Source organism: Gopherus flavomarginatus, chromosome 4, assembly GCF_025201925.1.
Source record: "Gopherus flavomarginatus isolate rGopFla2 chromosome 4, rGopFla2.mat.asm, whole genome shotgun sequence".
NCBI lineage: Eukaryota > Metazoa > Chordata > Testudines > Testudinidae > Gopherus > Gopherus flavomarginatus.
Genome location: NC_066620.1, coordinates 40,774,173 through 40,796,247, shown reverse-complemented (window position 1 = coordinate 40,796,247; position 22,075 = coordinate 40,774,173). Strand labels below are relative to the sequence as shown.

General features: G+C 42.9%; 1 protein-coding gene across 9 annotated transcripts in view; it reads right to left on the bottom strand.

The window, feature by feature from the left end:
- The window catches only part of THADA (THADA armadillo repeat containing), a 317,566-nt gene that overhangs the window by 88,261 nt on the left and 207,230 nt on the right, over window positions 1-22,075 (bottom strand). Inside the window, exon 31 of one of the 9 annotated variants that reach the window (XM_050951711.1) lies at window positions 3,924-3,988. The exons of 7 other annotated variants lie outside the window; for them this stretch is intronic. In XM_050951711.1, coding sequence (XP_050807668.1) covers window positions 3,961-3,988 — 28 coding nt within the window. In that variant the 3' untranslated portion in view covers window positions 3,924-3,960. Of the gene's footprint in view, window positions 1-3,923; window positions 3,989-21,048; window positions 21,748-22,075 lie in introns of those variants that run through there. One more of the 9 variants, XM_050951712.1, reaches the window with a different exon arrangement.

Sequence of the window (22,075 nt, the reverse complement as noted above, 5' to 3'; positions counted from 1 at the left end):
TTCATTGTTCCTGCTTTATTCCCCTACCCTCAGTTTTAAAAGCTGACTATGGAATTTGGCTTCTGAATGAAGTGAATATAAAATAGTGGCCAAAATTTTGCAGCCTACATAGAATTCTTTTCCCTTTCCCCCCCGCATACTCTGTCAAATTAGCCCAAGATACACTTGAGTGGCTTCGGGAAGGGGAACCAGGTCTAGTTAGTCTCACACAGGCCTTTCTGAGAGGGGCGATACATAAATGCCTAGTGCAGAATTAGAATAACAATTAATCTTATGTCTCATTTGACCCAAGTCAGATTTTCATTTTTGCATTGATTCACTGAACTACCTAGTCCTCTCCTCAACCTTTAATAAAGAAGTAATTGTTACTGGAATTTTAAATATTTTTGGGAGTTTGGAGAGATGTCCAAAATTCCTGGCACAAACACTTCCTACCTGCTTACACTTTAAGATAGCCTCGTAGAAAAACTGCACATACATTTTGCACAACAGAAATGTGTGTGAAAGACAGTGGTCATATTTAAACCTCCACTTTAAATTCAGTCAGGTTATAGAAGATAAATTGGCCTCCTGTAATCTCATTTAATCCCCAGCCCTTATTGATTTTTTAACCTATTTTCTCCCTCCTCCCGTCCTTTAAATGATAAACAAAATGGTTGTTATTCTAACAGTCTGGCTAAGATCCTGGATGCCACTGGCAAAGCTTTTGTAAAAAATCCTGCATTACTTAACTTAGACAACCCTGCTGAACCAATCAGAGTTTTGCCTGTGGACTAAGTTGTGACCTAGTTCCAAGTATAGCTGCACTGGCACAGTTAAGTGACAAATTTGTTCTGTGCAAGTAAGGCACAATTTGACCTTTAAAAGGGTTGCTTTTGTTATTCTACGCATTTTAAGAGATATTCCAGCTCCTGCCTATAATATATTTGGATATTTTTTCTCCTTGAAGACTGGCATTAGGTCGCTAACAAAAAGATACATTTTATGCAGGAAAAGCAGATTTAAAAAAAATTTCAGGGAACTTTATCATTCTGAAATTAAAGATTATGGGGATGTGGCAGATTGGTTTTCTGCATGACTATGTTGATTTAACTCAATAGGTGTCTGGCTGGAAAACCAGGCAGGAAAGAAAAGAATAGCTCAAGATAAGCCACCTCTCAGCAAACACTTGAGAACTGTTAAGAGATAATGCCAGAACTAAAGCTCTCATGATTTTGCCTCCCCTCCAGCTAACCAGAAAAAGTATTTTGGACCAGGCCAGGAAAGGCCCATGAATACAGAAGAACAGAAGAACTGTTTGCCAGAAACTGGAAATGGGCAACAGGGGATGGATCATTTGATGATTACCTGTTCTGTTGATTCCCTTTGAAGCATCTGGCATTGGCCACTATCGAAAGACAGGATACTGGGCTAGATGGACGTTTGGTCTGACCCAATGTATGGCTGTACTTATGTTCTCTGGGAGGATTAAAAGGGATCCTCTTTCTAGAGCATATTTTTTGGGGGGAAACTAGTGTGAGACACATGGACCTGCTGCGAGCATCTGACGAAGTTAGGCCTACCTAGGTTATCACCAGAGGAAGATAAGTCTTTAGGCAAGACAGAGACGCATATAGACTAGTAGTTGTTTTTAAATCCTTTTTTTCTCTAATGCTCTGTTCCTACTGCTAAAATAAACAATACTTTGGTTTAAGAAGGCTGTCTGGTCACTATATTTACTAATGGGCACAAACTTGTAAAGCAAACAACTGCAGGTGCCCAAACTTGGTCAGACATACAGGGTAAAAATGAAGGATACACAGGGTACTGTAGCATAGGGCTGAGTCTAAAAGTGGGAGAACCACAGGATTCCATCCAGAAGAGGTAAAGGCACAAAGCCTGACACTTGAGATGGCGCACTCAGAGAGTCCAGAAAGGTGACAGAGGCTCCCTGTAACCATTACAGCGGACACTCCACATACCATACACTAGATTTGGCTTCAATTGTCAGTTGGCTTTTAACTTTTAAGAACAGAGCCAGTAAAAATTTGTAAATATTTCTGGCAAATTTTGGCAAGATTTTTACCCTCAAATGTTGAAAATATTTTAATAAAGTCTTAGATTTTAAGGCAAAAAGGGGCCATTAAATCACTTCACCTGACTTCGTGTATACCACAGAATTGTATCCAGTTACTCCTCTATTGAGTCCAGTAACTTGTTCGAGTAAAACATAGGCTGTGGCACAGGTGAGTCTTGCCCACATGCTCAGGGTTTAGCTGATTGCCATATTTGGGGTCGGGAAGGAATTTTCCTCCAGGGCAAATTGGCAGAGGCCCTGGAGGTTTTTCGCCTTCCCCTGCAGCGTGGGGCATGGGTCACTTGCTGGTGGATTCTCTGCAGCTTGAGGTCTTCAAACCACAATTTGAAGACTTCAATAACTCAGGCATAGGTTAGGGGTTTGTTATAGAAGTGGATGGGTAGGGTTCTGTGGCCTGCTTTGTGCAGGGGGTCGGACTAGATGATCACATTGGTCCCTTCTGACCCTAGAATCTATGAATTTCCTTGATATAGTCAATCTTATCATGAGCTTGGATATGGGAAAGAAATTGCATTGATGTCATAGGCTGACAATAAAATATTCCTGATGATCCTTTTACAGCTGTCAAAGCATAAGGAGGTTAAGTTGATGAATCTGCACAATCTAACAGAGTTGGCCAGAGCCATTCTTGTGTTGCTCTGTTTCTATCATCCTGTCCAGAAACATCCACAAGTAGGGTGTGTGGCAGTTACTAAACATGCTCAGCAGTAGTTATGGAAGCTGTACAGAAAGTTTCCATTAAGGGCAAGCAGTCTTGCAGACCCCACACATATTCACTATCTAACAGTTGAGCCAATCAAAATGTTGGGAAGGGAGGCTTAAAGGCAGCCCTGTGGACTCAGCTTTTGATTGATGCAGGCCAAGATATGGGCCTGCTCTGAGGGCTGAGTCCCAGTACCTGTACCACCTTGGATACAGATGAGTGTTACTCCAGCTGTACTTACTAGAGAAGTCCTCAGACGAATGTATGATCTGTTGCAATATATTTTATGGACTTACAGGGAGAGTTGGGAGTGGAGCATTTGCTACTCCTAGAGGATAAGCCATTTACATTTGGCTATTAGCTAACTGCTAACCGTATATAAGAAACACCAGTCGATTTACTACCTAATAGCTTTGTTTAAAAGTTATTCATAAGCAGTCCAGACACTGTTCACAATTTTCTTGTATATTAAATGTTTGTTTAACAACATTGAGTGGTACTCTTTCCCTGAAGCTCACTGGGAGATGTTATCAATATTACATACAGTGTTTTGAATACAATAGCCCTGAATGTTTAATGTTTTCTGCAAAGAGAGAACTCTGACTTCTGCTTCAGCAAGAGTTAAACTGAGGTGCACGAAAGGGAGATGTTACAAAGCTGTACTTAATTTAGACAGTAGTTGGTACACAAATAGCAATTAAGCAGGGACTGCCACTTGGTATATTTACCCAGGCAAACTAGAACTGTATTCTAACTGTGCTAGGCACTACAATGTTCACCAACAAGGTAGCTTTTTAAATAGTAAAGACAGGACTTAACAGTGCAACTCACATTGGTTAAGCATGGTGTAGATCTTTCAAAAATGTTCAGCATGACAGTCGAAGACAATGGAGATTTCCATAATTTAGAGAAACAGAGGCTTTTCAATTTGCTGTATACTAAAAATTAAATTAAAAAAGGAAAGTTGCTTACCCTTTGTAACTGGAATTCTTTGAGATGTGTGGTCCCTATCTGTATTCCACTGTGGGCGAGCATACACTCCATGCACTTGAGACTGAAGAATTTTGTTAAGTAGCATCTGTTGGTCTGCACCTGTACCTTTCGTCTTCTAATGTTCTATGCCAACAGTATAAGGCATGGTGCAGATGGACATGTCTCCAGTTCCTCCTCTTACCACAAATCAGAGATGATCCAAAGCAGAGGGACAGCTAGAATACAGATAGAGACCACACACCTTAAAGAACTTCAGTTACAAAGGGTAACTTTTCTTTCTTCTTTGAGTGCTGGTCCCTTTGTGTATTCCACATTCCACTGTGACAAATGAATGGGGGGGGAGGCTCCCTTTTATGAACATCCAGCCAGTTAGCTATAAAATCCTAGTTAATAGCTGTTCTCTACTTGCTTTACCTGTAAAGGGTTAAAAAAGCCCATCAGTAAAAGGAAGGGCATGGGCACCTGACCACCCAACGGGAAGGCTAAAACTTTTTAAAATTGGGAAAAAACTTTCCCTTTGTCTGTCTGTCTGTTGTTCTCTGGAGAGAGGGGACAGAGCAAAAACAGGGCTGAAGCTATGCTGTAAAAATCTGTGAACTAGGTATGAAAATCACCAGATCATACCTAAAAACTACTCAATTTTAAACCCCAGATATGTAAGTAGATCAGGAAATGTCTAGAAAGTCGCGATTAGGTTTATCTCTTTTATTTCTGTAAGGCTTGTGGACTCCTCTGTGCTAACCCCCACATGCTTTCATTTTGCTTGTAAACATTAAGCTGGACCTCAAGAAAACCATTCTTGATGCTTGATTATTATATTTGCTCTTTCTACCCAGGATCTGTTTCCTTCCTCAAAAAGTGATCTTGGGTGTGAAAAGGTTGGAGACCACTGCTTTATTGAATTTCATCTTGGAGAATTGGTCTGAATTCAACAACTTGTCAAGGTCCTTTCGAATTCTAATCCTGTCCTCCAAAGCGCTCGCAAATTCTTACATTTTAGTGTAATCTGTAAATTTTAAAAGCATACTCTCCACTCCATTATCTACGTCATTAATACAAGTTTTGAATGGTACTGGACCCAGGACTGACCCCTGTGCGACCCCACTAGAGACAACCTACCACTTTGACAGTGAACCATTGATAACTACTCTTCGAATATGGTCTTTCAACCAGTTGTGCCACCCACCATATAGTAAATTTATCTAGACTGTGATTTCCCTAGTTTGGTTACGAGAATGTCCAGGGGCCCACAGCCCCCCCGGCCACACACACACCCAGCACCTGCCTTCCAGATTTGAACACCTCGAAATTCAGGAGTGCTCAAGCTCAGTTTGGGTAGCTGTTACTTCATTTCTCCCAAATCAAATATATGGATCCACTGTAACTTGCTGTAGAAACATTTTTGTAGGATAAAATTGAGCAAGAAATGCTTCTCAGGACTGGAATTGCTATTTTCAACAGCCATTGCTTTTTTTGCTTGTTTGTTTGTTTGTTTGTTTAAAAGGAAGACAGTGATATTGCATTGGCAAATTCCCCATAGAAAGAAAGAGTGGAACAAAAGAATAATAAGGCACCTCAACTTTTCCTCATTTATGGAGGACAGTGTTATAATATACATCCAGATATCCTCCAATCACACAAGCTGAAAATTGTTCCACTTTAATGCAGCTTTGTAACCATATGGGAACCAATCCTGTCTGTGTTTTGTGCATGTCCAAAATTCCTGCTGAATGACCCGCCCCAGAAGCTTGTGTTGTGAGTCCTTGACCTCCTCTAAGAGGATCTGAAATTCTGCTATTCTATGAAGCAGCTCTTTGAATTGTCTGTGGTCATCCAGAGGAGATGGAGCGGCTGGAGTAACCACCTCATCAGGCAAGGAAAATGATATACCTGTCAGTATCGGTGGTATTGGCTGATTCTGATCATTGTCCTCCTCTTCAATAGGTTCAGGAAAGTCTGATTGGCCTCTTGGAGGGGAAGCATGGTAAGACTTCCTATTGGATAGCACAGACTCCCATTGGATAGCACAGTCCATTCCTATCAGATAGCACAGTCCCATTGCCCCCAGTTAGGTCACCATGAGGGGTCAAACATAGATTGTGGTAGATTCCAAGGCACTGGGTACCCTCAGTCCCCACAAGGGGGTCCTCACTTGGGCAGATAAGACTTGTATCAGGAGACTCTTGATCAGTGGTTCTCAAACTTTTGTACTGGTGACCCCTTTCACATAGCAAGCCTCTGAGTGTGACCCCCCCTTATAAATTAAAAACACTTTTTAATATATTTAACACCATTATAATGCTGGAGGCAAAGCAGGTTTCATATTTAGCGATGATGCTGTTCACCACTGACCTGTGTATTTTCACTTGTGGTTGGTGGCAAAGTATCTGCTGAGTCTGTCCGCTAGTGAATTCCGGGTTCCTGGGAGCTACATTGTTGATAAGGCATTGGGTTTTTGATATACCAGTTCCACAGACTGGACACTTTTTTACACAGAGGAATGGATCTCACTCCTCCCTATTTATGCAGAATATGGCTGTCACTGTCTGACATTATGAGAGCATGGTGAGATTGGATTAACAGTAAAAATACTCTGCAAGATTCTTGACCTGCTGCTCTGAATGCCAGGAGATTTACATGCATTCTGGTTTCCCAGGGTGTCAAAGTGTCCTGTGAGACTCCCCATCCTAATAAAGAGGCTTCTGATTATTGTGCGAGGGATAGAAAAGGATTGCCCATGCGTACATTTGAAGGCTCTTTCCACCAAATCAGAGAAACCCTTATCTTGATTGGGATTTTCATTACAGTGTTCATGCTGTGTTTGCTCAGTATATGTACTGTTCAAAGCCAAGCCTGCAAGCAATGGAGGTGCAGTCTGGATGTAACACCATGAAGCCACATGATCCAGTAGAGTAAGGCAAATAGAGAGTGATATGTGAGGGTTGTGCATAACCCAAAATCTGTCTATAGGGAGATAAGCCCTTGCTCGGAGTCTAAGGTCGCTTCTATGAAATCTAGTCTGTGTTGATGTCAGGATAGACTTTTGCATGTTCACAGAGATTCTCAGAGATGCTGGGAGATGGAGCAGTGACAAGGTCAATGCAATGACTTCTGGACAAGTGCTGCCTATAAGAAGACAGTCATCTACATACAGGATGATGGAAGAACTGCCCGTCTGCATAGTGCTGCTACCATGGAAAACACTTTTATGAAGACCCTGGGTGAAGCTGCTAGGCCGAATCGGAGTACCCTGTATTGATAGTTGTCAGGATCGTCCACAAATCTGAGAAATCTTTCATGGATAGGGTGAATATCCACATGATAGTATTTGAAATAAAACCCATTCCTTGATGTTGAAGTACCACTGCTCTGTTGCTCCCCACTAGAGGATGGATTTTACCTCCTGAAAGAGGATCTCCTCGTGAGAATGATCCCTGAAAAGCTTCAGGGAAGGGTGATCTGGTGGGGAAAGAAATTCAGTGCTATAGCCAGAATGGATGATATCCAGCATGCATTTGTCCATTGTTGCTGCTCTCCTGTAGTGGGAAAATTGTACCAAGCATCCACCAAAGCAGATCTCAGAATCGGGTGGAGATGGCATCAACATTGGTCTTCAGATCCCCAGGATCTTGTCAAAAATATTTTTTGGTTGGGGCGACACGCTGGGTAAAGGCCTAAGCTTGTAAGACAGTTTATATTATTTCCTCTTCGGGGATGACGTACATATTCCGAGGGAACAAAGGTTTGCCTGCAGTCTTTTAATGAATGCAAAGATTCATCTGTCTTCACAAGAACATAATAAAGGCCATACTGGGTCAGACCAAAGGTCCATCTAGCCCTATATCATGTCTTCTGACAGTGATCAATGCCAGGTGCTCCAGAGGGAACGAACAGAACAGGTAATCATCAAATGATCCATCCCGTTTCCCATTCCGAGCTTCTGGCAAAACAGAGGCTAGGGACACCATTCCTGCCCAATAGCCATTGATGGACCTATCCTCCATGAATGTATCTAGTTCTTTTTTTTCAAACCCTGTTATAGTCTTCTCTGTACCCAGATTGCTTTCATCAAAAGACAGGTCTTGTCCAGTGTTCTACACCTTCCCTGTGAACACCAAGAGTGTAGCCAAGATTTCCAATGCATCACTATAGCAGTCACCATAGATCTCGATGCAATATCTGCAGCATCCACAGAAGCTTGTAAAGAGGTTGTTGCCATCATCAATAAGGGCTTGAAATTGAGCCCTATCTTTCTGGTGTAACTTGTCTTTGAAGTCAAGGAACTTACTTAAAATAGTTCAAAAAACTTATTTGGCCAGGAGGCCTGGTAGTTAGAAATTGAAAATTGGAGGCCTCTGGAATTAAATACCTTTCTTCCCGTAAGATCCAAACGCCTGGCTTGCCTATCTATAGGGGTGACCCTTTGATGCTGTTGCCTGGACCTTTCTGTGGCTGCTTGTATTACAAAAGAGATCTGGGCAGAGTGGGAGAACAAGAACTCAACTCCCTCAGCTCAAGTGAAGTACTGCTTTTCTTCTCTCTTGGGGGTTCAGGCACAGGTAGGTAACATATGCCATAAAGGTCTTACTGATTCCAGTAGGGCCTCATTCACTGAGAGTGCTACTCAGGTGGATCCTGTAGGATGTCCAGAAGCTTGTGTTGTGAGTCCTCGACCTCCTCTAAGAGGATCTGAAATTCTGCTATTCTATGAAGCAGCTCTTTGAATTGTCTGTGGTCATCCAGAGGAGATGGAGCGGCTGGAGTAACCACCTCATCAGGCAAGGAAAATGATATACCTGTCAGTATCGGTGGTATTGGCTGATTCTGATCATTGTCCTCCTCTTCAATAGGTTCAGGAAAGTCTGATTGGCCTCTTGGAGGGGAAGCATGGTAAGACTTCCTATTGGATAGCACAGACTCCCATTGGATAGCACAGTCCATTCCTATCAGATAGCACAGTCCCATTGCCCCCAGTTAGGTCACCATGAGGGGTCAAACATAGATTGTGGTAGATTCCAAGGCACTGGATACCCTCAGTCCCCACAAGGGGGTCCTCACTTGGGCAGATAAGACTTGTATCAGGAGACTCTTGATCAGTGGTTCTCAAACTTTTGTACTGGTGACCCCTTTCACATAGCAAGCCTCTGAGTGTGACCCCCCCTTATAAATTAAAAACACTTTTTAATATATTTAACACCATTATAATGCTGGAGGCAAAGCAGGTTTTAGGGTGGAGACTGACAGCTCACGACCCCCCCTATATAATAATCTCGCGACCCCCCCGAGGGGTCCCGATCCCCAGTTTGAGAACCCTTGCTCTTGATCCTCTGTCTGGGCTGAACTCTTGGTGGACGGTAAGACAGTTCCACCAGTACATCCAACTCCCTTGATGAGGAGGAGGTCGTACTGGTACCGAGAAGCTGTGGCTAGTGGATGGGATGGAAGATGGGCTTCTCCCTGAGTCCAAGACGTCTACTGGTATTGGAATTTCCCTGGTGAGGATCAGTCCCAGCAACTGAGGAGACTGTGAATCCAGGAGGATGAAGTATCCAGAGGATACTCTGGAGTGGTGTAAGATACTGGAGACTTTGAAGGATGCTTCTTGTTGCCTTGCCTCAGTATAAAGAGACTCTTGGTAATTGGTAGTTCCATATGGGGCTGTGATAGCACCACTTGTGAAGGAGTCTCCAACTGTATGGTCTTTGTGGGTACAGATGATTCATGGTCCCTTATCTACTGGTCCTTTGTCTAAGTTGATACCATGGTCTGTGCTGATGACAGTGTGCGGATGGTAGTGAAGGAGCCTTGCTTTTATGTGCCTTCTGATCATGACCACTAGGCTTAGCGGACATAAGTCTTTGTGTCCTGAGTGCAAAGTCTTGTTCAACCTAGACAGGGCTGGGGAGGGACTCCTTCTCTTAGTGATCTAGGAGGGGATCTGCTTTTATGCTTAATCTTGTGAGAAGACCCAGACAAATAAATGGTTCTTCATTCTAGCCATTCCCACTCTTGAGTCAAGACAGTGATTTAGGAGGTGCAATTCTTGATGGCTCAGGCCACCGTACTCTGTGGGGTGCCGTGGCTACCTGGCTCGGATCTGACTGAAGCCTCATGGCATGTTCCATCAGGTGCTTCCAAAATGTGCTTCTTGTGCCTGCCACATTTGTCTGGGGAAAGAGCGACAGATACTGCGCGTAGCAGAGAAATGAGCTTCTCTGAGGTAATAGAGGCAGCACAGATGGTCATTGCTGAGCACAAAAGTAGAGGGCAAGAGACACAGTTTTTGAAGCCCAGAAGCCTGGGCATTATCTAAGTCCTGTGATGGGGGAATTAGTTTGATCCCCATCCCAGAGAATCCTCCAACTGCTAGCTAAACTTGTAAAACTACTAATAACACTAACTATATATAAAACATTGTAATATTTATGTTGAAGAGGTAGTTTTGGACAATGGAGATTCTGATTCAGGCCATGCAGCAGTAAGAAGGAACTGGAGCGGCATCAGTCCACTCTACCCCATATACTTTCATCCTGGAGCACAAGGAGAGCAACAGCATAGGTGTGGACCAGTGGTCCCTCTAATTTTTTACGTCCATGTGAGGAATGAACTTTGTTATGTGCACCAATATGGAGGTGATGTGTGGTGAGGGTAGGGCCGAGGGGTTTGGAGTGTGGGAGGGGCCTCAGGGCTGGGGCAAAGGGTTGGAGTGCAGGCAGGGGTAAGGGCTCTGGCTGGGGGTGTGGGCTCTGGGGTGGGGATAGGGATGAGGGGAGTGGGGTGCGGGAGGGGACTCAGGGCTAGACTAGAGGGTAGGGGAGTGGGGGATGAGGGCTCTGGCTGGGGGTGTGGGCTCTGGGGTGGGGCTGGGGATGAGGGGTTCAGGGTGTGGGAGGGGGCTCAAGGCTGGAGCAGAGGATTAGGTGCAGGGAGTGAGGGCTCTAGCTAAGAGTGAAGGCTCTGGGGTGGGACCAGGGATGAAGGGTTTGGGATTCAGGCAGCCCTGGGGCTGTGGTGGAGAGAGAACTCCCTCCAGCCCTCTCTTGCTGCAGCAGCTCAGGGCTGGGTGAGAGGCACCTCTCCCTGGCCACAGCAGCTCTACCTCTCCCTCTCCCTGGCAGCTCCAGCGGGACTGGGCTGGGCTGGGCCGGGCTGGCTGAGGGACCCCTCTCCCCAGCAGCTCTGGTGGGGCTGGGCTGGGCTGCAGGAGGGGCTCCTCTCCTCTGCAGCTCTGGCAGGGCTGGGCTGGGCTGGGCTGGGCCAGGGGAGGGGCGCCTCTCCCTGCCTGCACAGCCCTTGATAGCTTGCTGCGCAGCTTACAGGGAACTTAGGTGTGGACCAACTGACATGACTTTAAGAATTCTCTGCTCTCAGGTGCATGGAGCCCATTTATACCCACAGTAGAATACGTATAGGGACCAAAACTTGGAAGAAATTTTTGCCCTCCTGATTGAGAAAGGCAACCTTCATATTGCAAACTTCTGTCTTGTGGAGACATGAAAGACTGAAACAAAAGCAGCAAAAGAGGTGTGAACTTCCTCCAGTGCTCATGATAAGGTGTTAACAATGAGATGTTAATTATTAATTTTTAAACTTGAACACTAATGCTGTTAACCATGTAACAAGATGTTCACCTATTCAGCAAACACTACGGTCAACAGACTGACATATTAACAGCAATGCATTCGGAAATATCAAGTGTCACTGGCTAGATGAAATGTGCAGGCAACACAAACACATAATTTTTGTTTGGTGCCTGGAAACTCAATATCAACACACAAATACAACACATCAAGTGACGGTGTACAAATGTGGCTATTTACTGCCACGGTGGAACCTTCTTGGAGCAATTGCTAACAAGGTCCCTTTGCATGATATTCCCCATACATGAAAGCTGTTAACATTGCATGAGAGAATGTTGTTTCCCCAATATGAAAATTCTTCAGTGTGTTGGTTGCAGTTTGTGTGCCATCACCAGTATTTTGCTGCTGCTATCATGCATTTTTTTTTTCCTGGAAACATCATGGAACCTACTAGTGCTTCAGGAAAAGCTGCAAAAACTCTTCTTATTGTGACGCCACTGAGAGCTTACTGAGTTTTCAGTTCTCTCTTTTTTCAGTTAGATTTTTTTTTTTAATTAGAGATGTAGTGTTTTGAGTTGTCTTTGATGAATTGGACCAGATGGTGGGGTAGGTGTGTTTTGTCATGACCTTGTTCTCTGTCAGGGCCAAAATTCTGTTGTATGTTTTTCATTCTCTTCAGGAGACGCATATGCAGTTCCCCTTGCTGACTTATAAAAATTCATGGAGGTCAAATTCATCCCAGGTGAAAATCCATTTACTTTTATACAGTTAACATCAGAGATTAATTTGGCACATAAATTTGATATGCTGCAAAATAATATTCTTATATATGCTGAGTACAAGAGAGGAGCTATGCCTAAGAACATAGTTATTGTACAGATTTTGTGCCTGCTGTGAATTTTGCACTATTGGATGAAACATATTCTGGACAAGAAAGTTATACATGTATATTTTAATATGCGCTAGGTGTCTCAGACATAAAAGGGAAGAGCTTTTATTGCAGAAGCAGGAAAATGAAATGAGACAAAGGCAAATAAGTGGGGAGAGGTCAAAGTCGTACAGGACTTATAAAAATAATAAGTAGCATGATCTTGATGCAGTGTAGGAGGGAGGGACAACAGAGGATTTTGAAGAGGGGGATTACTTGGTCAGAAAATGGCCAAGGAAGAAGATTTTAGCTAGGAACTGATACACTACTTTGTGGTGTGATGTGACGTACTGATGTGTAAGCAAAATTGAACATATACCATAGATGTTTACAAGAACTAAAAGACACTTAATTCTCCTCCTTTAAGAAGAACTAAGAAAACTAACTAAAGACACTTGGAGACTCTGCATCACATAGCAAATTTCGGCAGTGAACATTTCACAAATCTTCCAACAGCAATATTCTGCCTTGCCAAAGGCCACAAGTGAAACAAGACAGATATTTCCATGGCTTCTATTTTACAAATTACCAGCTCCACGTTGTACTTATAACTTTCTATATTTACAAAGTAGAAGGCACCAACTGTTGGGTCTTTTAACCCCTTGGCACACAGTCAAGTAAAAAATCTTTCACAGGTTCAGCTTGAAATATTGATTATTTCTGACTGCTTTTCACCAGAATATTTTCCCATAAGCTTAGCTCTTCAACAAGATTTTCACATTTTTGTTCTTTTCAAATATTCTGTGTTTCCAACACTAGGATATATATATATCTATATAATGTTAATAAATGGTAAAGTAAAATAATGTTATTTTGCTGTTTGTAGCATTTGAGGGAAAGGCATAACATAGCCTTTTTGAGAAAAAGAAAAAACTGCTGCAATGAACGAAGTGTAAGCTACAAGAACAAAATGGAAGAAAACTTTAAAAAAGATCACCTTAATAAAAATTTAAAAAATAGGAAAGATAGAAAATAAGCATCAAATTCACTCAACCTGAAAAATAAACCCCCCTACTTTTAATATTTGTCCAAAAAGAGTAGTGATAAATATTTAGCTGTTTGAAAAGTATCATTTTTTAAAAAAAGCAAATAGAAGGAAAGACTAGAGGCCACAGCTTAAATGAGGTGAAATATCAGTGCCTTTCCTCCCTTGATGCCTTAGCAGCAAAGACCACAAAGAAAAAACTCCCACTAGGTTTGTTTTAATGATAGGCTGAAAATTTCAACTAAAAAGCCAAAAGTTTTCTGAGACACACTGGAAAAAAATCAGCTTACTAGGAGAAATGAGGGGGGAAAGTCTGTTCCCTAAAGACACGCCTTTGCCCGAAAAAATAAAATTACAGTGCTACAGTATTTATGTAATAATGTCTCAGTCTCTTTTATGCTAATAAATTAAGTGTTTAGAAAATAATACTGCTGTCTGCAGCCCCAAAAAGAAAAAAAAGGGACAGTCCTTCTGACAGCTAAGTATATCTGGAGCAGGAATCAGCTCATGCATCTAGGTGTTGTTGCTAGGTAACAGCACACTTTGGCCTCATAATTTTGAGACTAACACTTGTCATCCAGAATCATAAGAGTATGAGGCTCTCAAGAAGAACTGCTCCAGAGCACAGTGGAAGTGTATATTTTAACTCAAGTTGCTAGGAACCATGCAGAAATGACAAATTAATTTTAATCAAATCAGAATGTGAAACTAGTGGCGATAATACAAGACTAAAGAATTTTTAAATTTATTTCACCATGATTTTTAGCTTTATTACCCATTGCAAATAAGTACCGGTTGCCACTAAAGATCAAGGTGGCCAAGTGTCACCACACTGTGGTATCTGAGATATTACAGGTTTTTTTATACTTAGAATTAAAAAAAAACAGGTAATTCTTTGCTGTAGTCTGCTTCTCTCCCTTTCTAGGACATACATATGGGACTAGAGTTGTGCAGAGAAAGGTAATTCTGTTTCATGGAGGATTTCGATATTTTGAGATGACTTTTGTGCCAATTTTTTTGCTTAACTCTTCACTAAAAGGTTAATTGTGACCATAATTAATATTAACAAAAAGGGGGAAAGATCTGAGGGCAAAATAGGGAAAGAACAGCTTAAACAATATTTAGATAAATTACATGTATTTAAGTCAGCAGAATCTGATGAAATTCACCTTAGAGTACTTAAGGAACTAACCAAAGCAATAATGTCCAGAGCCGCAAACCTGTCAAATTTACGAATTGTTTCAAGTTGACCAAAACTGCATTACTGGCAAAAAAGCAAAACATTTTGCCCAGCTCTAAGCATATGATATTACTGGAAACATTTGCGAAGAGCCTGTTACTGTTATTTTTAAATACTTGGGAGGTGCTGCAGTACTATGGTGACAGGGACCATATAAAGAACACAGATTAGATAGATTAATAGAGAGAAAAAGAGCCAGATCCTCACTCATTTACTGCAATGGAATGACACTTATTTTCCCCATCTGGCCAATTCTGTATGGCATATTTATTCTCTGGAACTACCCTGTATATGCTAATTGAAACCGAGTCAGCCATTAACAAGAATCCATATGCCTATTTGTTTTTCCATTTTCATCTTGCAGTAGTAACAATGACCTTGGTGCAGGACATTTCTTGGGGACTAATGAACAGCTATTGGGAGCTGCGCAGTCTGGTAATGCTAGGGCACCCAACTAAGCCTCAGGAAATGTCCTGAGAGGGAAAGGGGGTTACAGTAACAAGTTACTTGAGATGTCTGGACCCTATTGGTATTCCACTGTTGGTGCACCTGCAACTAGAAGGTTTTATACTAGCAGTGTCATTTGGTACTGGCCCCTGATTTCCCAGTACTCAGTTTTGAACCACTTAATCCACTCCCTGCACTAGTCGCCAGTCTGGTAAATTTCCAGCACTGGTGGATTCTTTACTATTTGCTGGTATGCATGGTCATTCCTAATATTTTTGCTAAAATCCCAAACTAAAATCTGTTGAGATTAACCAGTCTGGCTGTGCTCCCGTGAGCATGAAGCACGGCACTTTGCAAAAGACTGCTTTTGGTTGATGTCCACTGCAAGTGCACAATATTCTCCCAAGGTGTGTTCACAGCTCAGTGGTCAGAACGAAGTAGAAGAGTTAAATGCTGACTCGCAGAGCTGCTGCACTACAAGAGGAATGTTGCTTCTGTTTCCCTGGAATTGATTGGTGATTCTTGGGAGAGAGAGGACAAAGGAACTTGACCCATGGGACTGTGGGATAATTCTGGCAGATGTCTGAGGGTTGAGGAGGGGTTACATTTACACAGCAAAGTGATAGAGCTTGAGCCCTGGGCCTCAACTTGACTTGGATTCAAATCCTCCACTCTCACAAGGTTCTAGGACCCCGAGTCCAAGCCTGACAGATGTGTGTGTAGATAGAAGCAGGGTTGGGGCTCAACCCTGAATCTGAGCCCAGACTTATGCTGCAGTGTAGACACACCCAAAGAAACCTTATCCTTATGGAAGATTGTGTAGTGGGGGGTCCATCATAAGAGCTCTGAGCTCATCAACTCTCCTCCCAGAGATGATCACAGTGAGGAAGACCACTTTTATAGAGAGATGAAGAAGGTAGAAGGAGGACAAGATATTCGCATAAGTTTCAGTACCAGACGAAAGCTTCTGATAAAAGTTTCAGAACCCTTAAAGTCATAGTGTCAGTGAAGACGGAACAGTTCACCACCAGAGAATGGAAGGTGTTGATCGCTGCTAAATTCACATGCAGAGAGCTCAGAGATAGGCCCAACTTCTCTGGGGAAAGGCCATAGTCCAAGCTGGTAGGGAACTCAGTCCTCTGGAGGTATCTGATGATGCTAGCACCAGACATACAATCTCTTCTACTTAGCTGCATAATGTTTTCTCACTGAGATTTTCCTACTGTTATTGAAGATGGTTTTTAACCTTCCCTGAACATAACCTTTCTAAACTCATCATCCACTCAAATACCAGGCTGTTAGATGGAGAGATGCTGAGTTGGGATGGTTGGTCTTGCCTTTTTCCTTAGTCAGCAGATTCAGAAACAGCTGGATTTAGATGCATTGACATGCCACCAACCAAAACTGTTTTAGCCATCAGGGTGCCACTAGGATTACTGATGGGTTGTTCTACTTGACTTTCCTCAGGGCTGAGGTAAGAGAGATATGCGTGGGACGGCATATCTTAATGGCTCTCATCACTGAACTAGGGATGTGTCCTCTTCAGAAATTGTGACCCTAAACTATTTAGGAACAGTAGGCTGGGCATTTCATGTTCATCTGGAAGATGAAGTGGACCCACAATGGGAATCCCCACTCCCAGAAGAGGTTCTGTGCTACTGAGTCAACGCAGTTCCCATTAGTGTTCCCTGTGAAAGTGCCTGCTGAGTCCATCTGCCAAAGTGTTCAGTATTAGCAGGAGGGCACTGCTGACAGGGTTATCTGGTACTAGATATACCAATTCCAGAGTTTGACTTTCCCATGTGAAAGCAGTGGACCCCACTCCTCTCTGTTTATGTAGTAAACTATGATCATATTGCCTGACATGAGCTGAATGTGCAGGGCCCAGATGAAAGGAAGGAATCTTTTGCAGGCTTCGTCTACTGCTTGCAGTTTAAGATGATGTGCAGCTTGGATTCTTGTTGGGAACACAAATTTTGAGCCATATGATCATTCACATGTGCTCCCCACTCCAGTAGGGGGCCAACAAAAGTCACCATCTTTGCAGGTGAGAGGGTAAAAATGAAGGGAACGCCAATGCACACAGCTTCTTTGCTTTCCCAGTAGGTGAATGATGTCAGGCACTGAAGGGAGCAGACTTTTTTGGTCCAGGTTCCCTGCTCAGATTGCAGACTGTCCATAACAATGTCTGAAAGTGGACTATGTGGAGCCTTGCTAAAGAGTCATGTAGGTGAAGGCAGCTATGGGGCCTAGGACATCCTGGTGGGATTTAACTATTGCCAGAGCCAGGAGATGAAATCCCTCCTCATGTGGAATCTGTCCACAGGTAAGTATGTTTTCACTGAAATTTAGTCCAGAGTTGCTCTGATAAAGTCTATAATTGGCGCTGGAACTGAAGTGGACTTTTCTGTTTACTTGAAGTCCTAAAGCAGCCCTTAACTGGAATCAGGTGTCCCTTATTGGCCTGAGGTAACCCCTTCTCTGCTAGTAGGAAAGAGCGACTTTAACATTCTGGGGCTAATATATCTGCATTCTAGCACCCTCTTGCAGCCATCCAGCCTGGCTTTGTCAAAGGGTGCACACAGATTCAACAGTTTTTCACTAAACAGATTGTTGACCTTGATGAGGAGGTTCTCCACAGTAGCCCTGAACTACTTTGGGAAACCCAAAGGGGTGAAATAATGAAGCCCATCTCATGATAACCACAGTCATGGAGCGGGAAACCATGTCTGCAGCATTAACTGAAGATTGGAGGGATGACCTGGCTATCAGTTTATCCTCATCAACGATGCCCTGAAATTGCTGTCTTAGTTCCTATGGAAGTTTGTTGGTGAACTCAGACAATTTGTTGTAGTTAATAAAGTAATATTTAGGCATCAATGCAGGATAATTCACACTGTGAAACTGAAGGTTGGAGGAGAAGAAAAACTTTCTTCTGAAGAGGTCTAATTTTTTAGCATTCTTGTTGGAGGGAGCAGACCTAGATTGGTGGTCTGTTTCATTCAGTGATGGCCTGAACCACCAGAAAGTTTGAGGCAGGGTGTGAAAACAAGTATTCCACTCCCTTAGACAGTACAAAGTAATTTTTATCTGTTCTCTTAGCAGTGGGGTCACTGGTGGCTGGGGTATATCAGACTATCTTGACTGGTTCCAGTATAGCTTTGCTGACTGACCCATGCTTGGGCCTGCAGCCAGGAAGATGTCCAGAAATTTTTGAGTGCAGTCCTGAACTTCCTCCAGGGGAATCTGGAGTGATTTTGCAATTCTCCCCAGGGAGTCCTAAAATTGTCTGTAGTCGTTGGATGGCAATGGTGAAGACGGTGCTACCACGTTGTTTGGAGATGAGGATGAGCATGCCACAGGGTGACTGAGTGGGCCCAGCTGTTCACGTTGATCTTCCTCCTCAGAACACTCCCCAGGGGGTTGAGGCTATTCTGTACAAGGTGACCTTAGTCTGAATTCCTGCTCAGATCCTTTGAAGTTGAGAAGTTAGATGTAAGGATCCCAAGAACCCCAATGGGCCCTGTAAGTGAGATTGTAAGGGTAAGGAAATGGTGTCCAAGGAGAGGATACCACTGCTCCCAAACCCGGTAATGTGGCCTGCAGGAGTGCAAGGGTGCCTACCAGTCTCTGGAACCTCTGTCAGAGCTAATATTGCATCTCAAAGCACACGGAGGAGCCACTGTCTCAGTCTCTAGCCCAGTGGGCCTCCACCTTTCCAGACTACTGTACCCGTTTCAGGACTCTGATTTGTCTCGCATACCACAAGTTTCACCTCACTTAAAAATTACTTGCTTACAAAAATACAAAAGCGTCACAGCACACTATTACTGACAAATTGCTTACTTTCTCATTTTGTCTGTATTAAATTTTAGTCTGTACTGACTACGCTAGTGCTTTTTTTGTAGCCTGTTGTAAACATAGGCAAATATCTAGATGAGTTCATGTAAGGAAGCTGTATGGAAGACCTCTGAGTACCCCTAGTTGAGAACCACTGTTCTAGCTCACCAGAGGAATATAAATCTTCAGATTCCACTGTGGAACTGTTGGTACCATACACTATGTAATGCCTTTGCTGGCAGATAAGACTGGCATACAGTGGTTATCTCCCTAAGGTAACTCCAGTTCTGAGAGTATCAGTGATTCGAGGTCAGAATACAGAGCCAGTTCCTCAAGAATAGTACACCCAGGTCTAAGACTTGGGGAGCGGGGTCTGACTCTTCATGGAGCCAACTATACTGACTTAGGTCCAGCAGTGCATGTTGATACTATTGAGCTCTTCTTTCCACTCTGGTGTGGTACCGTCAGTGCACCAGGTGATTGCTTCCTTCTCTCTCATGGCTAGTACCTTTGGAGTGCTCTTGGACCTCAATACCAGCAATTCGGATCATTGCTCCCCACAACCTCCTGACACACCTGTACAGAGCTTCATTAGTACACAGGAGGCAGTCCTTTGCTAAAAGTCTTGGGAGGAGATTTTTTCCGCTTTTTATGAGGGCATTTGTTCTTACCCTCTTCCTGTTGCCTGCTAGAATTCTTAGGCCTGGTCTCAAATGGTCCAGAGCTAGGCAGCATCTGGCCAGGAGAGGCACCTTCAGCCAGTGTACAACATCACACAAGCCAGGGTCTGACTGAGGCCTCATCAACTATTCCATCAGATGTCTTTGGACCCAATATTCACAGGATTTTTGGGTTCAACATGGAAAATAACAGCAACTAATGGGATTCTCCAAGGTAGGGTTGCCAACATTGTATTTAAAAACACAGGACAGACCTGAGATGTCCCCAATCTTGACTTGAACTTCTGGGGACAAGACCCTTTCCCCTCATCCCCAAGTTTTCTAGAGTTTCTCTCTCATCAGCTCTGGATGTTGCAGAGAATCCAGGGCCCCAAGTGTTGGGCCAACAGCTGCTGCAACTCCTGTTCAGGTTCTGCATGGACACCAGGAGCCAAGATGGAGGCTGCAGTTGCTGGTCTTTGCCTGCTGCCGTGCTGTCCACCCTGCTGAGGATGTTGGCAGAGACTCTCAGAGAAGGGACACTACACCTGGGAGTGCTGAACCCCCTGCCAGACAGAGCCCCTTTCTGACCCTGGCCCTTCAGTGTAGTTACAGGACACACAGCCCTGCTCACTTCCTCTGCCAGACAGAGCCTGTGCAGAGAAAGTAGATGGGGCTGTGCTCAAGGGCTGGAGTTAGCAGAGGGCCCTGTTCAGCAGAGGGCCAGTACTCATGGGCGCATATTCCACTCCCCTCCTGACACTGTTTTTCCTGCACAACACTGAAGGGCCAGGGTTGGGGGAATGAGTGGAAAGATGCAGCTATGGGTACTGGCCCCCTGCTATTTCAATATGGGATAAAAGGTATCCCGTACTGATTTAGTATGGGACAAACGATTTTCTGTTTAAATAAGGGACATCCTTCTAATACAGGACTGTTGGTAACCCTATTCCAAGGCAACCAACATGAGTCGGGAGTGAGGGGGTGTCACTCACTGGGAAGACACACCAGACTTGCACCTCGGGATCTAGTTTCAGCTATACTAAGAACTCCAAATGGTGGAAAGGTAATGAAAGGAGAAACACCCCAGTTCCCAGAGCACTATCTAAGCACTAAAACTAACTATCTAAAAGGTAGAACTATTTACAGAAAAACCTGAGGAACTGGAGAGGTAGTCATTCTGGGCCTCTTCTTACGCCCTCTGTTCTGAGCACAACGGGGCACAGGCACGGACCAACAGGCACTGCTAGTGTAAAATCTTTCAGTCTCAAGTTCTCGGAGCACATGCTCACCTCCAGTGGAATACCCCTTGGAGACAACCACTTGAGGAAGAAAAGTCTCCATTTTAGTGAAATCATTCCCTTTTCTTTTTAGGTTTAATACATGCACAAATAAATTGTGTTATCAAATGTTTCACAGATATTTTCATTATTTCAGTTAGGTAAAAACAAATTTCACCCTGTTCATGGTGTCCTTTAAGTAAAAAAAATAACATAGATCAAGAGAGAATGAGCAAATAAATTATGGACAAAAACTTGTTTTGCAAAGTTTTAAACCAACACTGTATGATTTAACATAGTTTTCCAGAACTCTATATTCAAAATATACAGAAAAACATTATTTGTTTAAAAAAATACATATAAAGTTATCCCACTCTTATTCCTCCGGTCAAGTCTAAATAATCAGAGCTCTATTAATTTAAAAAGAAAAATCCAGGTTATATTAACACTGTAATTTACAATGTATGAATCAAGAAAGGAGTCTAGAGCAGATACACAAAGGAAAACGGCCTAATGATGCAGGCTTCCATTAATGCATATGGTTATTTTATGCGAGAGTGGCTTTTTATGTACAAGTGAAATAGAGGAAATATTGCAGTTTGGTCACACATCCAGATTAGGAAACTGGATTTCTTAGTCTCAATGCTGCAGAGAATTCCTCTATCTGAAACCTACAAATATATTTTCTCCTGAAAGTCAGGAGGCTAGCATATTTATTAATGTTATTCATTTACAAAATGGGCCCATTTCAAAGAGTCTATAGGAGCATCTAAACTGATTAAAAATACTATGCATATATAATTAAGATATATGCAAGGCCCATCTCTTCTGTCAGGGTAGGGTATGCTCTTGGTTTATTTTATGCAGGTATCTTTCTACTGACTTTGGTCAACATGATGTGTGTACAATTTATTAATATTTCACATGTGCTTAGAGAAACATTGTAATAATATGCTATTTTCTTTTTTGCTTTATAGTGGCATGTTGGCCACCTCAACATTCTTCTGCTGCAAACCTGAAGAAAGATGTCCAGAATTATCCTGTGTTGCTGATGTTTGGGTGGACACAGGTTGCAGAAGATCCAGCATTTGCATGCTGTGACACATTTTCTACATTCTTTGGTGAGAATGATCAGAGAAAATAAGAAAAGTATGGCCATGCTACTGACCATATTGTACATATTACTGTGACTTTATCATAATAGCCATGTTCATCCTTTCTTAAAAACTTTCTTGTTCTTTTTCTCCTGGTATAATCTAAATGCAAGGATTGTTCACCCAATATTTGAGATGACTGTTTACATTTGCATTTCTGAAAAAAAACCAGTCATGTATGTGAGAAAA